The sequence below is a fragment of the Alligator sinensis genome, unplaced genomic scaffold (genome assembly GCF_000455745.1).
Source record: "Alligator sinensis unplaced genomic scaffold, ASM45574v1 scaffold527_1, whole genome shotgun sequence".
Classification (NCBI taxonomy): Eukaryota; Metazoa; Chordata; order Crocodylia; family Alligatoridae; genus Alligator; species Alligator sinensis.
In genome coordinates this window covers 2,739,949-2,757,290 of record NW_005841958.1, presented here as the reverse complement: position 1 = coordinate 2,757,290, position 17,342 = coordinate 2,739,949, and the positions used below count along the sequence as shown (strand labels likewise).

At 41.9% G+C, this 17,342-nt stretch overlaps 1 protein-coding gene across 1 annotated transcript in view; it reads right to left on the bottom strand.

The window, feature by feature from the left end:
• The window catches only part of PDZD8 (PDZ domain containing 8), an 86,189-nt gene that overhangs the window by 67,148 nt on the left and 1,699 nt on the right, over window positions 1-17,342 (bottom strand). The window contains exon 2 of the mRNA XM_025200195.1: window positions 16,732-17,336. Coding sequence (XP_025055980.1) covers window positions 16,732-17,336 — 605 coding nt within the window. The remainder of the gene's footprint in view (window positions 1-16,731; window positions 17,337-17,342) is intronic.

The window sequence follows — 17,342 nt, the reverse complement described above, 5'->3', positions numbered from 1 at the left end:
ATCCTTCACAGGAGAATTTGTTAGAGTTCTTGTACGTGGCACCTGTCCAGATGCTGAAAGGGTTAAATTCATACAATCCCTACAGTACCACATCTACTCCACAGTAGCTCAATATAACAGCATTGTTTTCAGTCAACACCTACGTTTTCTAGGACAGGAGTGGTCTCCTGCATGGATGTCACAAGGGGCACGGACAGCTTTAGTGCATGGCACATGCAGACTGCGTATAGGTCAGGAAGCAGAAAGCAAAGCAGCAGATCCAGAGAGGGTAGAGGGCTGGGAGCAGAAAGCAGAGCCCCAGATTGGACAGAAGAATGGGATCAAAATGGTACATAGGGAGGGTACAGGGCTCATTTGTGGCATGCTTGCCAAAAAGGTTGGCCCTCACTGCTCTAGAACAATTAGTGATCTTGGGTGCTGTACCCAGAAAAAGTAAGCCTAGTGCGGGACACTTTTCAGCATCACTCCATCTTTAAGGTGTTTCAAACTGGGCATTCAAAATTACTAATTAGTTTTGAATGTTTGAGCATCGGTCCACAGAGCCAGGTAAAACATGCACTAAATTCGGGGGGCTTCCCCTGTTTCTTTATCAGAAGTCATCACACAAATGGTAAAATACCTTAAATATTTACTACTACTCAAGTGTTTCCGAGTGCTAAAATAAACAAGCTGCAAAATCCTGAAGTAGATGCACCAGCCCAATTTCTTAAATTTACACAGAGCTACTGGAAGTTGGAGAGCAGTGAGAGGTGGAGGGGAGCAGTGATTCTGTAGAAAGAGCGAGGTAAGTCTTTGTTCGTCTTTAGCCAAACGCAGCTTCCTTCCCTCGTCGTTTCCTGATGCTACTGAAAACATGACAGATAAGTAGATACTTGTAGTAGCAGTTAGTTTCAGCAACTGGCTAATTAGATTGAACCGGTGGACCTCCACCCACCTCAAGAACTACAGACCCCAGAAAACATCTGAATGCCTGGCTGCCGGGAGACACTCGGTCCTCAGGACTATGCAAGACAGGCAAAGTTTTCTGCTGTTTGTCTTGCGCTTAAAATTGTAACTTGCTGTACTCAATAAATGCTCTCTTCCAAGAACAGACTATTCTCGTCCAAGCCATTTTCATAACTTCAACACCACCACCTACATTCTAACACTAAGGTTAGGTAAGAGCTGGTACAGACCCAGTTGCCCTCCAGCCACTTCATCCATTGCCACTGAAGCAGCCCCACCTCCTCAGCCAACACCCCCACTGCCACTGTGCACTACATGGAAATGGATTACACGTGCCAGAGGTAGAGCCACCTTCACTGTGCATCCTGCGGACATGAGGTACATGACAGCAGCAGCAGCTCTGGCTCAGCCCTGGGACATGCTACCCGCTACCCTGGGCTGGATCTGGCTCGCAAGGAACCCTGGGGTCAAGATCCAGGGCAGGAGGTAGATTTGACACCCCTGGCTTAGCATCTGGTTAAGATTTTCTGCAAACATATTTGTGCTGTCAGTGGGTACATCTACATGTTCTAGCCTAATAACTACTGTGCAGTAGCGTATTAGCACGGGTTCTGCTCGGCATGCTACTGTGCAACAACATTAGGCTACTACGCAGTTTGCATCTCATGTAGATGCACCCAGTGTGTTCTGCTTAGGGCTTTAACAGTTCATTTGTACATTTGACCGCTATGCTGTGGTTTGTACAAAGGAGATTTAACCCTGATTCAGAGGTTGATGACAAAGCCCAGTACAGTTGCCTGAAGTTAAGTCCTAAATCCTAGAGGCTTTAAACTAATTTCACATTTTCCACTGGTCCCTGCATTAGTAAAGACTGACATGCTCAAAGAGCCCTGAGTCAAGAAAGCATTTATTGCATATTTATCTTCAAATACATGCTTAAAAGTTAAGCAGGTGCTTACATGCTTTCCTGGACTGGATCATGCTAGAGGGGTTTTCATTCATCTTTTCCTCTGTTTGCCTTTTGAGGTGGGTTGGTCAATGTGGAATCAAAAGACTATGGTGATGGGCTACTGGGATAACAAAGGGTGAGGCAGAGGGGAATAATTTCCCCAGGAGGAAGAATATCCTTGTTAAAAGCACTCAAAAGAAAAAGAATTTGCTCTAGTCCCTGGAGGCTGAAAGACTGGACTAGGTGCGCCTGGATCAATAAGCATGCTAGCAGACAGCTTTTAGCTGATCACAATACAGCTTGACTAGATGTAAACTCCTATAATTAACATTTATCCAATGGAAGAGAAGGAGTTTTTTTTCAGCCTACAGACAACGCAATGTTATGTTTCAAAATGAAGAGGCAACTTGAGTACTATATATCATATACAACATGTTCACATTTTTTAAACAATATTTTTTAGGGCACTGAAAAAGAATAAACGCTGTCTCACATAATTCTCTAGCAAAAAGCTCTCTCATTTCTGTAGTACCTTTGTTCATAAGAAAGTCTCAAACCTTTAAACAATCCTGGAGAGATGGGTATATTAACTATATTTTAGGAACAAAAAAGCAATACCACTAGCAGAAATGACGAGAATGAGGCATAGTTGCTTATTACCAGACTCTGCTCTTAACTCCTAATCCTCACTTTTCACCACCAATACCCTTCTGCTTCCCCAGTTCCACACGATGAAAACCACCAGTATCCCTCACAGCAGCTTCTGCTAAGTCTAAGAGTTGACTGTATCTGCAAAATGCCTTTTTACTCTTGAACATAATGCAACAGTGGTAAGGGAATTGGCATATTTTTTTTAAATGTTCCACGGATACTACATTTCAGACTCCACAGTTTTCAACCCAACATCCTCCACAAGCACATTCTGAGAAATGACACAGGTCGCATTAGTCCCACTGTCAGTAAAAAACACAATCAAACCCATTTTCCATCTATCCATCAAGTCTTCTCTCCTTCAGTCACTTCAAACAAACAAACATGATGTGGCAGTAATTGTAACCCATCATCAGATTCATGCCCCAACGACTTTTCAATATAATGCAAATAAACAAGTAAATGGATGAGTCTATACTGGTCAGTATGATGCAAAAAGTTGGTCTGATCCAGTGAGCACCATGGGACTGCAGAGCCGATGGTCAAATTTAAGGTGAAAAAGTACAAAATCAGAAATTCAGGATACCTGATGGTACAGCAACAGCCAGATGGTTTAACAGTATTACTATCAATCTATAACTGCAAAAAGTGCAGATATTCTCAGATTTAATGCTTTAACATTCTCTAAATTGACCAAACAAAAATATGAATTTTTAGTTTTAAGAATAAAGTATTAGTGCCTGTTTTGTCTCCCCTCTCCTATAATCCAACTAGTTCTATTAATGATTGTGGCACCTGTAACTTCATTAGTTTTTCTCATTTGAATTTCATTGATTAAGAAACCACTCTGGGAGTTTGTCAGCAAGTATGTAAAACCATTAAGAGCAATTAAAACTGGCGCACAGTCTTCAGCTTGGTTCTGCATTATACTTCCTCTACCTAATTCAGTGTTTTAAATAGCTATAAAATGACAGAGATCTGTCTAATCCAGCTCAATTACAGAGGCAGTTTAGATCATTCCATGAACTCTCTTGCTCTGCAGTCCCAAGACTCTGATGCTCAGTTTCTACCCCTTCTACAGTTACTTTTGCATGGGCTAATGAGCTTTCTGGTGCTTAGTCATTTGCTACACCATTCAGTTATGGAAAAGATTAGTTAGTACAGTCAATCTATCAGGCTTATTTCAAGCCTTGTTTTACAACATGGAATTCTCTAATCAATATTCTCTTCAAGTCTCAAGGTGGACAGTTACAGAGCAAGTGAATTCAATACCAGGCAGTTCAAGGATTTTACCTCTACTCACACAGTAAATGAGATCCAAGGTACAAAATGCTTTGCGCATTTCAAAATGACTACCTTGACACTGATAAACAAAACATGATACTCTGCTTAATTGTACTGCAAAGCCAGATCTGAATACCTATACATACAGGCTACTTTTCCCCTGACTGCAGATTCTTTAGAGAAATGATGTTAATAGTTAAAATTGAAAATAAATAAATACATAAATAAATCACAAATTGGAACATTTCAGAATGTCAAGAATGGTAGGTAAGTACTGAACAGTACTGTTACTTGTAGGTAATTACTGGAACTTACACTGATCTACGTCACTGATTTTGTCAAAGATATGCAATTACTTCAAAGATTTGTCAAAGACATGCAAAAATCTGCATATTGCACTGAAATGCACACCATCTCCACTGATTCCAAAACGTTGTTTTTAAGTATAAAAGTTAGAGATCACAGTATTATGACTAACACACTTTGTTCCAAAACTCCATGACAAAATCTTCATAAGATTTCCAAATTTTAAAAATTTCTTCCTAAATGGCTGATAAAACTTTAGTTGTGGAGCTATACCCTTGAAAATAATAATGAAGTGTTAGTGGGCACATCTACAGGTGCATTAACATGCTTTAGTTAATGTGCGTTAAATCTAGTACCTCTGGGCACTTTTACACGTTCTCCGGGGATGGGGGGAGGAGATGGGAAGGACAGCACTTTAATTTGCAGGGTACTAACAGAGGTAAATTGTTGCCACAGTTTCATGTTTTTAAAGGCACAATGGGAAGTGAGGAAACAGAAATCCTCCAGGTTCTGACAGTGCAGGAAATAAATCCCTGTTTGTCTCCTAGTAGGAAGTCCCTAGAAATAAAGATCTGCTTTGTCCCATACAGTTCTCAGTAATGTAAGCCCAACGTTTCATGTCATTGTTAAACCACTGTGATTCATGAAACACGAATTTATGCTTTAAATCAGAAATCTTTTTGCTCATCACTCTCTAAAAGGGAACATTAGCCAAGGGTTAAGAGTTTAACACTTCCAGACTGCTCCAAAACAGGATAAGAGACAGACACTTTCAACACTGCAACCTTTAAATTTAGCATGCAAATAAAATATGTATGCACTTTCACATTGCTTAAATACTTCCATTTTTCTCAAACTGTCCCATTCAGTTACAAACCCAACTGACCAACTCTTTGCAGGCAAGTTCTTTTAAGTTGTTACAGAAAAGTACTGAAGGCAATAGCTCTGTTTCAACCGTCTCATCTGTCAATTTGCAGCAGATGAGCACTTTGCTGAACAGAGGTACAATTTGATATCACATTGCTAAGGTTTTGATAATGAACTATAAATAGATTTTTAGCTTTGTGTAAAACCAATTCTTTATCAAATTACCAAAAATTCAAAAATGAGCATCTCCAGGTACTAACCTCCCAAATCCACACCTGTGTCAAACACTATCTTTACTTTTCAGTAGAATGAATAGGGTCTTCAATTGTTCTATTTAAAATGGTAACCACAGAGAATGATGAAATGGCAGAAAAACAAGCAAGTGTGAACATGAGTTGTGTACACAGAAGAGTGTTGGCTGACTTCAGGCAATCTCTGAAGGAATGTAGAATAAGCAGTTTACCATAGTAACCCAACAACATGAAAGGAGTAGCTACAATAATGAAACTGTCAGCATGAGACTAAACTTCATAATGACTAGGGCACAGCATTCTGTTACACCACTATCACTGCTAAAACTCACTCCACTTGCTTTATAAAATATTAAAATGCAAGCAAGAAATTTGGCAAAATTTACAAGACAAATGTCCTGTACTTGTACAAATACACACACATCTTTTGGCAGGAAAATCTAAGCACTTCATTTCTGCATAAAATTCACATTCTCCATTTTTACTGGAAGGAAGAAAGAGGTTCAGATATGGATTATCTCAAGGTTTCAAAAAGAAGTACCGGCTTATAGTCTGATGCCACATTTTGTACCTTGAGTTTCTTCCACTTAAAGGATACCTACTGCTTTTGCTTAATTAGCCTAATCATAAAAATTGATTTTGGTTTTCAAGATAAGATCAGTTACTTAAGATATAAGTTCTAGAGGATATACTTAAAGCTCTGAAAGTATTTAAATTGATGGACCAATTATGAGCCATTAAAAGTTATTCAATACTTATAACGTGTAAGCATAACAAAATGTATTTGCCGGCTGTTAGTTAAGAAAAAACAAGTCTTTTTTAATACATGAGAACTGAAAAGAGTAAATATTAAGGATCTCTTTTCATACCAATGTCACATTCAAAAATCCTAAAACCACCTAAACTTTACCAGATTTCTTTCTAAACTCTCACCATAAAACTCATCTATACTAGGATTTTTGTTCCCACCATCCTTTAAATTTACCAAGATTTATTTAATTCATATTCTATATCTCCCACCTCCTTCGTTCCTTCATAGATTCCAAGCTACTGAAGCCAATCACTTTCACCCGAATACAAAAAACTTCTCATACAAGATTTTTCCCCTCATACACAATTTAAGTCACAAGAAAAAAAATTTATATTTACTTAGCAATCACAAAGACCTCTACCCAACCATAAAACCAAATAACTTACTGGCATGTGCTATGGGAGTGAATGACTGCTTATTTGAAGGACAGGACATTTTGAATGCCATTTTTCACCATGAAAGTGTACAGGATAAGCAAAACAGGGAGAAGACGTTTCACCCCTATTGTCTTTATCAAATTTATCAGCATCCATAAAAATTAAAAAACTTTCATTTTGACAAGAAATAGACCGAATCGAGTGACGTAGGAGGAGCAATGCAGCAGGGATTTTGAAGTAGACTAAGTAAGATAGCTAGCATGCTGAAAGGGTGAAAAAATATATTTTTAGTAAGCAAAAGACTGGCAGAGTTCCTTTTAGAATAATTATGCAATGCTACTATTTGTTGTAATATTATTTATGAGTCAGGGTGCCTTTGTGTAAGTATCTATTTTATTTTTCTTCTTAAAAATACAATAAAGTTACTTGCCCCCAAGCTGCAAAGATAATCTTCCCAACGTGAAATGCTGCCGTCTGTGGATGACTCTTCTGTATCTGCTTAGCATAGCTTTGCCAAGCGACAGAAGGCTGTGTCTGGTCATTTTCAAAGCTACTATTGAGAACCATGTGGACAGCACCAAAACTATCAAGAGTCCTGCTCATGTCATGCTACCATCTCTAGCAACAACAGCAAGAGCAGCAAGCATTTGATTTTTCCACATGGGAAAAGGACTCAGAAAATGGGAATGAAGAGAGTATGGGAATGGGAAGGGGATGAGGGGGAAGAAATAAGTAAGTGTCTCTTAAGATACTAGAAACAGACTTTCAAAGCTGTAGGAGGAAACTGTTTTGCTAGAAAGAAACAGAGATAAAAATAGCAGTAAGATCCAGAAATAGCAACATGGTAAAAATGTCTCCACATAGTCTGCTTTTCCAGCAGAAAGGCAGCAGGTTTCTTAACAGGTTCCCACTCCCAGATGTTACTGATACTCCCAACATTATCTTTCAAAGGTAGGTTAAGCAGGTGAGTCCACTTGTTAATAGGTATCAGGAATGTTTTAAAGCCCCTGATGACTGTATTATTTTTGTCATTCCTATAACAGGGAATAATCTTAAATCACAATATTCCTTGCATTACTTTCTGGCTTATATTTCATGAAGGATCTGGAATCCATTTAAGGAAGTTATGTAAAAGTTTGGTAAACCATGAATTTTAAATAAGTTAGATTAAAGCTTTTGTCCACAATGACAAATTTTAAATGAAACTATATAATCACTCACATTATTTTGGAGTTTATTAAGTGCTCACTTTTGGAGTTTAGCTCTTAATAATGAAATGTTACCAGAATGCAGTCTTTTGTCAGGAATGTCTCTCCAAGATGGAGATACCAAGTAACATTATTTCAGCCTCCAATAGCTTGCTTTACAATAAAGAAAAATATCTGAGAAGTTGTAAGCTAACATTAAAAAAACCATCATCTCTTACGTAACATAATGAAACACCCAACGTCCTTAAAATATACGGAACTCCATCACTGGTTTAGCTATGCTAAGCAGATTAGGTATCTAAACGGATGAACTTGCAAGACCTTGAATGTGGAAACACAACAGCTGTCAGATTTTCAATAATACTGCAGTCAGATCAGGAGAGGGAAGGTAACTAAACAATTCCACTCAAAAGAAAACTTAGAGCTTCATCATTCTAGCACAGCACAATTTAAACTGTCTACAGATGTGGCATAATGGAACCAAATATTAAGGCTGCATATGTATAAGAGACCAACACCGTTCTAGTCTAGAAGCATAAGTTTCTGATAATTTAGTTGAGACCAGTTGAGCCTGCTGCAAATTTGTGCGCAAACAACAACTTAGTAGTTTTAAAATATTTCTACATCAGCTTACATTTATCAGAAATAGGTTTGACCCATACCAGAATAAAAGTATTCATCCAAAGGTGTACACCAGGTTAACTAGATCATTTAAAAACAAGTTCAAGTTTAAATGAGTAAAACTGTACTATGTAGAGAAGGCTTCTGAGACTGGAAGGCCCTGAAACAGCATTCATTCTCGTGCAGTTAAAAGTAACAATGCAGACATGGTGTGAGAGAGAAGAATCTGGCTCAAATTTCATTCCTCTCTCTAACAGACCTTGCTAGTGTTTCTATACACTGCTTAAATCTGCCATGATTATACATGCAGCAAACAATACACCTTCTCTCAAAGTGCTTTTCAATTTTGGTAACAAGTTGTAACTTCAAAAGGAAAAGGGACGAGAGAGATTTAGAAGATTTAGATACTCAGAGCATCAAAGCTACCCAGTGACAACTGGGTGTAAAAAGACATGTTTCTTTTTTCATTCCCGTGGCTCTAGCCACTAGGTAATTAGTCTCAGAGGTATAAGGTGTAACTTTGGTAGTGTTATCTAAAGCCATTTAGCACACAATCCTATATGCATTTTTCATCAGCTATTTTTAAATACTGAAACTGAAATTAAACAACCATGGCACCTCTTTTAATATCTGTCAAAGACAGATGTACACTGTGATTCCCTCTAAAAAAGAAAATCAATATTATCTTGATTCAGTGAGCCAATTTCTTATGCTTATGTTTACATAGCTAACGAATCGTATTAAAAAGAAGCATAAGTACTTTCACACCATGTCTACACCTGACTGGGAAATCTTTCCTCTTTGCCCTACCATAGGTATTAGCTAGAGTGGAAGCTCAAACAGCTGTCTCTGTTTATCCCACCATGTGACCTAAAAATGTTCCGAGTAAAGTGAGATAATAGTGACAAACACATCAATGCCATGTACATACTAACACTTCAATTCTTGCTATCAATAGATTTACAATAATAGCCTGAAATTTAAGTCTGGAACTTATGGCCAAACTAATGCCAAGGCTAAACTAATGACAAAGAAAAAGCAAACAAAGGTTTAACGTACCTTATATATCGTTCTAGTGTGGGTGGCACTAGATAAGGTAAAACCCTACTACTGAATAACAAATATATCAAAACAAGTCTGGGGAAAATCTTGTATTCTAGCTCAAGACCCAAGAGAGACAAGCATTTTGGAAAGTTGAAATGCAAATAAATAAATAAAGCAAACAGAGTTCGTATGCATCTCTAACAGCAAATGAAGAGGTTTGCACCCCTCTTCTGCATTACCAAGAGATTGTCTAGATGAGAAAATTAGTGAGCAGTAAACTAGGATATGAATTCACAATGCACTAACCATTCCATACTAATTCTCCCTACGAACACTTTTATTGCATCCCAAGTACTGTATTTACTCGATTATAAGATGAGGGTTTTCCCCCCATTCATCCGGGGGGGGAGCATGGGGGCGCAGCGCAGGAGAAAGTAGTCCAGAAGAAACAAAACCCAAGTCTTGTCTTATGAACATATCTGACTTAACTGAAACCCAAAAATGCACACGGCCAGCCAGCAGAGTGCCCGAGCTCCCCTCGGTGCACTGGGTTCCAGGCCAGTTGGCGCAGGGTCACTCCAAGTTACTTCTTGCCAGTGTGTACCGAGTTGCTTCAGCACCTTCTGGCTGGAAACCCCACACACAGGTTCAAGTGACCTGGCAAGCACTGGCTAGGCACTGTCCCATAGGGTGTGGGGTTTCTGGCCAGCACGTGCCAAGCCAAGTCATTCTGAGCTGCTGCCTAAACAGCGGGTGCTGGAGCAACTCGTCATGCACTGGCAGCCTGGGCAGGTCCATCTGCACCAGGTTGCTCCAGCACCCACCGCTTGAGCAGTGGCTCAGAGCAATTCAGCACGTGCTAGCCAGAAACACTACACGCTGTGGAGATGGTGCCTGCCGGGTCATTTTGAACTGCTTGCAAGGAGCGTGGCCAGCGCACACTAAGTTGCCTCCACACCAGCCAGGCAGCAGCAGCTGGGAGCAACCTGCTCGCTTGCCTGCCAGGCACCCAGCATGCTGTGGGGAGAGGCTGGCCAGGCACACAGCAGAGAGGGACCCCATAGCACTCATGGAGGAAGAACCCCCCAGGGACCAGCCAGGTACTCTGCATGCTGCACGAAGAGACCCAACTGCAGCAACAAGGGACTCTGCAAGGGACCCAGCATGCAACAAGGGATCCAATGCATGGCAAGACTCCAAGCAGCAGTAGGGAGGGGTCCATGCAGTGAAACTCCTAGCAGTGGCAGCAAGGGACCCAGCACATGGCAAGGCTCCCAGTAATGACAGCAAGGGACCCAGCGTGAGGCAAGGCACCCAGCATGTGGCAATGAGGGACCTGGCAGCAGCAACAAGGGAAGCAGCATGCTATAAAGGACCCAGAAGTGGTGACCAGGGACCCAGCATAAGCATGCCAGTGAGGGATCAAGCACACACTGAAGCTCCAGTCAGCAGCAGCAAGGGAACCAGCATACACCATGGCACCCGACAGCAATGAGGCAAATGGCAACAAGGTACCTAGCAGAGGGGCAGGTGGCAGGGGAGCACCTGGTGGGGTAGCAGGGAAAGCAGCAGATTACAGGGGCTGATCACCACCGAGTGGTAAAAATTTAAAACCATAGAAACCCATGGCAAATTCTGTGGGGTGATCAGTGTCAGGGAAACCCCCAAGACAAACCACACAGAAAAAAGAGGAAGTAGAGGTACAAATATGAAGATACCAAAAGGAACGAGGTGCAGCTACAATACCAACTTTAAAATGAAGGTTATAAATTATGCTGAAAAAACAAATCATCATGAGGCGGAAAGGAAGTATAATGTTACTAAAGCTAATGCGCATTGATGGAGACAATTAAAAGGGAAACTTGAGAATGCTAAGTCCACACGGAAAACATTTGGGAGTCCAACACAAGGTCGCTTTCCTGAAGCTGATAAGCAAGTTCTCAAGTATGTTCAAGAAAAGGAAAGGAGGGGATGCCAATCACCAAGCATTAGAAATAACAAAGGAATTGAGCATTCCTCTTCAAAAATTGAAAATCAATAGTGAGTAGTATATCTAAATGACATAGTGGCTTAGCCCTGAGACAAAGAACATCACTTGCACAAAAGTTACTATCAGACAGCAGCAAAAAACTTGCTGAATTTCAGGAGTACATTATTGGGCTATGCAAAACTCAAGATTATCTGCTGGGCCAGATATGTAATGCTGATAAAACTGTAGTCTATTTTGACATGCCATACAATGTCACCATCAAGATAGGCACAAAATTCATGATTAACAGGAAGCGAAAAGTCACAAATTTCAGTGATGTTAGCAGTACTGGCAGATGGAAGCAAACTGCCTTGCTATGTGATTTTAAAATACAAAATTCTGCCAAAATGAAAGTTGCCACCAGGAATAGTGGTTTGATGCAAAAAACAAGGATGGATGTCAAGTGAACTGGTTAGACATTGTATGGAAATGAAGATTGGGACAGTGCTAAAAGAAAAGAGAAATGTTAGTGTTAGATTCATTCAGAAGGCATTGAAGACCAGATGTGAAAGCAAAAATTTGGCCAATGAATTGTGATCTTGTGGTCATACCTGCTGGTATAACATCTCAACTCCAAGTACTGGATACCATAGCGAATAAGCCATTTAAAGAACCATTTACAGTGTTGGTACTCAGACTAGCTCTTGGCAGGGAACCATGTGCTTACACCTGATGGGAAGATTAAGCAGCCAACCATAGCACTGCTTTGCCAATGGATTCTGACTTCTTGGGAAAGAATATCTTCAGGATCCATTACTAAAGGCTTCAAGAAGTGCTCTATATCCAATGCCATGGATGGAACTAAAGATAACATTTTGTGGGAAGATGAGGGAGAAGAGAAGAGAAGAGTGAGGAGTGTAAGAGCGAGGATGCATCTGAAAGTGACTAGTCTTAAGTTGTAGGATCCAAGAAAGGAGTAGCGCTCACCAGGTCCCACACAGAACCGAATACAGATTAAGTTAGTTAATGCCCGAATTGAATCAAAGCTAATGTTGTATTTATGACTTACTGGTACAGCTACAGTTTTGTCCGTATGTCTATTTATAAAAACAATGCCAAATTAAATTCTTTCCTCATGTGGAATCTAATTATTGGGGGGTTGTGCTAAATTCAGAGTCACCTTAGATTTGAATAAATATGGCATAACGTATTGCGCTGCACTGTCAAAGGGGAGTCAGGTAGTTCACACAAGGGCACAAAAACCATTCATGCTGAGTTCAAACAGCGTAGCCAGCGCGCTGTAAATTCATGTTCTAGCATACTGTAACCTAAATTGCAAAATCAGAATGTATCAAATCAGGAACACTAATTTCACTATAACAAGCATAAACATTAATTTAAGATCAGAGGGTCTTAAATCTTTTTTCCTGAGCTAAGCAGTGTGCTTAAGGGAATAAGTTTTGCTGCAAAAAGACTTGCTACAACTAATGTCCTGCTAGGCAAGGCCACTTCTTGGATGGCTTGTCTAAGAAAGGATTCTCTCCCCTAAACAGGAAAAATATTCATCTACAGAAATTATATTGCTGGTTTCTTCATAGCTTTTCAATTTGCTTTAAAATGACATCTCTCTTTAAAAAAAAAAAAAAAGAAGACAACAGGCATAAGGCCTTTTCTTTGATTACAGAAGAGGGGAAGTGGTAATGGGTAAAGAGCATTATCAAAAACTATTTTATCATACATATTACAACTTGATTCACATTTGGAAAAAAAAATGCACAAAATAAGATATGTGCTTATTTGTCTTTAACACATGCAGACACTACATGTGCTCTAACATTTCTATAAAAATGTACATGTGACAAATTGACATCTAATTTCCACAAGCCTTACTATAAGGCTGACTGGCATGAGCTACTGACTATTAAAGGGATTCTCAGTTTTTGTCAGTGGACATCACCAACAAGCATGAAAACTTATTCTCTTGTCATCAGTCATCAACTAATATCCCTAATGCATCTATAACAGTTCCCTCTATCTTAAAAATATCTTGTTGAAACAATATATTCTTAGCTTCTTTTAATGCTATTTTACAGCTGGAAGAAGATAACAGCTTTGTAGATCAGTTCTGAGGTCACCTGGCTAGTCTAAAGTCCCTTTTGAAGTGGTTTGACAGACAACTCTGTACATGCCAAGACTTCCTTTTCCAAGGCTATTATAACTATTCAATGATTTATTTGCAAAATTCCTAGACAGAATTAAGAGAAGAAACCACAGACAGGTCTTGAACTAGAGAGAGGCAAAACAACTTGTATTATTACTAGGTAAATATACATCCAAAAAAGAAGAGGAAGGGAATAAAATACATTTGGTGTGGAGGAGTAACGATCTAACATTTACAGTCAGGGAACAGGTTGTTTAGAAGGTGTGAAGTTCCTGACTGTCTCCTTTACCTCCAACTGCCTTTTACACTGAAAACGTGCATCAGAAAATAAATTGGCATGACTCTAAAGCAACATCCTAATGACAGGGTTAGTGTATGTTATCTTACAAACGCATAACAAAAAAGAGCTTACCTTCCTAAATATGTTACCCAAAAAGCAGTATGATCTAGAGTCTAGAACAATAAGGACACCTGGATTCTAGCCCTAATTAATTGGCCGAAGACAACTGAATTTCATTGACAAGTGACTAGCTGGGCCTTCCAATACATCAGGGTCAATGGGCTGTAAGTTTTAACGGTATTTGTAAAGCACTTCTGGATCTCTTAATGAAAGAGAACTAAATATAGAGCAGGACTTTTTTTTGCCCAATACCTACTGGCCGGTATACTAAACCTAATAGTGTGAAAAAAGAGTTCTGCCACCACAAGTCTCTCCCCATATTCCACAAGCTAAACTCCCCATAATTTAAAAGAAAAACTAGTTTAAGATTCAGTTGATGTTTTTAAATAGCATAAGTATAGCTCAGACTGGGGTGGCCAACATGTAGCACAGAGGGCTTCTGTGTGTTGCACGGAACAAATCAGGAAAGGAACAGGCAGCGCAACGGCAGATAGGGCAGGAAGCAGAAAGCAGTGCAGCAAGTTGGTCAGGGAGGCACAGGGCAGGGAGCAGAAAAGTACAGCAGCAACCTGGACAAGGAAAGGGGACTAGAGTGGCACTCGGGGTGGTCGTGGGGTTAATTTGTGGCATGCCTGCCAAAAAGGTTGGTCTCCACTGTCTTAGACTTTCTTTTCCTCCTTCAGTTCTTTCTTAAAGCATCACAGCAGACCTCTCCTGTATTGCTTTCAATCACAAAGTCTTCCCACTCCTTTCTCTCCCTAAATAGAGCTCTGCTTTCTTTCCAGCACTTTATACTTTTTCCATTTCTCCTTTCAAAATTTCTCTCCCTCTACTCAGCTTTTATCCAGTTACCTTATTGCTTCCTCCCTCTCCCGCTTGCTCATACTCCTAAATTCAGCAGCTGCAAGCAAAGGGTTTGAACAAAAAAAATTACAGAATATCTAATACTTAGTGCTAAATTGAAGGGAGGTGGCTCCTCAGTTCCAGGGCATCTCCCAAATCAGACTCCATGACCCCCTTCCTCTCACAGCTGCTTAAAGAGGGGACGTGCCAACAACTGACACAGAAACTGCAAGAAAAATAAAAGTGTTCTCTATTCCCTTCCCCCTAGCCAAAGTCAGTAGCTTCAATTCTGTTCCAACTGCCACAAACCAAAACTGCCGAGATACTTGTCAGCATCACTGCCACCGCAGCTTCCGAACAGCAGCAGTGAAAGTCGTTAGTCGATTTTCATTTTACTCCTCTGTGGGAGAACTATACCTAGCAAATGAAACACAAGAAGTACCTGTCTAAAGGCTCAGGAAGACCATCACATTAACTTGCCAAGTGTCAGATATCTTCACAACCAAAATTTCAACATTTTAAAAAAAGTAGGAAAATTCTGCAAATGTTGTCATCCTGCTTATGTAGATTTCCCAAATTCTAGCTCATCTTACGTGCACCCACACATACACAAACACACTTGCATAAGCTGGTCTAAATTATGGGGATAAAAAATAGACTACCCAAAGCTGTAAAAGCCACCACTTCTTCCTTCCAAGTCTTAGGTTAGCTCAGGAACCCAGATCAACTTCTTCAGTTATTTGGGCTGTTTCCCCTGCAGGGACTTTCAAAGAGGTGTTACTGCTGAGAAGCGTGCATACACAGCACCACGTTGTAAACACATTTGGCAAGTGGTAATGCAAGCTACAAAAGAACATGCCAGTAGGGGAGAGGGCAAAGGTACTTCCTGCGGCTGGTAAGCTACTGAACATCCACAGTCATAGCCCAGGTTGAAATCAGACAGAAACCAGTAAGGTTCTTTCACTGGACATCACATTATTTGGCATTTATGTGAGATAGGAGGTGCTCTTCGTTCCAGTTCACCATGAGAAACATTAAGTGGACACCCGAAAGTTCCCTGATAGCTGCTGGAAGCAAGACTGTTCCTGGCTAACTTTTAGGTCGGCCCAAGGCCAGACTGGAGGGGCACAGAAGAAAGCAGCATCTGCAAACTAGTTTAACAGATGCTTTTTCCCTATCTCAAAAGCACATTAGAGCATATGAATTACTGCCTCTCTCACCAGAAGCACTAGGATCTCTATTTTTACTGGGGGGGCGGGGAGGGGAGGCACACAGTGGAAGAGGAAGAAAAATGAGACCAAGAACTCATGCTGTAAAGAAAGAAGTGGGCCAAGTTTCTAGCCCGCACTTCTGGGAAACACTTCTAGAAGAATGAACAAAGCTGCTTCTTGGGGAAGTCCCAAAGAAGAGCTTCCCTTGCTCCTCCAAAAAGAGGCAGGTTCCTCCTCCTGTTCCCAGACACATGCCCAAGGCCATACCCAGCCCCTGGCAGAGCCCTAATATCCCCCCCACCCTCCTTCCACCTTCTGCAGATGCAGACGGCCGAGGTGACAGCGAGTTAGGACCATCGCCGCACCAAAGCGGCCACTTCCCCCACCAGCACCCTACGCTCTCATAGCCCGGCCTTAATCACGCGGCGTCAGAGCCGCACCACAGCAGCCACTCGCGCCGCCAATGTCCTACGCTCTCAGCCCAGCCTTAACCACACGGCACCTATGAGGGGAACTCCCCTTACCTTTGGAAGCAGTGAAGTGGTGCAGGGACACCTGCCCCACGGTGCCAACATACCCTTTCCCTTCCTTACCTCACGCTATCGCTATTTTCCTTGCGTCTGCTCCAGTACCATTTCCCTGACAACGCTATCACTTGGCGAGCTTTGAAAAAGTGAATGAACCTTTATCTTCACATCAACTTGGAGACTAGTTTTCCCTCTAGCGGGCGGGAGCCCTCCCCAGGCGCCCTGTCCCCGGGGGGAGGGAGGCAACCATCCATCCCCCACCCCGGGCAGCCCCATCCACATCCACCTCCACATGCCCCCTCCCACCTGATCTTGTAGTTGGGCAGCGTGTGCTTGCGCTTGATGACCTTCTTGAACTGGTTGACAATGAGGGAGGTGAGCTGGGGCATGGGCCGCCCCTCGAACTGCGACTTGACCTCGAAGACGACGAGCGGGTCGTCCACGAAGGCGAAGGACCAGTGGGTGAAGGGCAGGCGGGTGAAGACCAGCTTGAGGCGGCCCAGGACCCGCGAGATGCGCACGAAGAGGTAGGCCGACTTGCCGAAGACCAGGTCGGCGTCGATGGCGAGGTGGAAGCCGCCGTTGTACTCCACGTCCACCTCGAAGCCCAGCTCCTCGGGGCAGCCCTCGGCGCCCGCCGCCACGGGCCGCAGCAGCCGCACGGCCTTGAAGAGGGGCACCACGTCACCCAGCGAGACGTCGCGCAGGCTGAGCCCCTCCAGCACCTTGCCCGTCACCTTGGTCTGCAGCAGCTCCTCGAACTCCACCTTGATCTTCTTGGTGACCCAGCGCCGCACCAGCGCCGTGTCCCGCAGCTCCCTGAAGAGGAAGAGGAAGATGGCATTGAGGAAGTGGCACGTCTCCTCGCCGGGCTCCGCCTCGCCGCCCTGCAGGTAGTCGCGCAGGCTGGGCTCCGG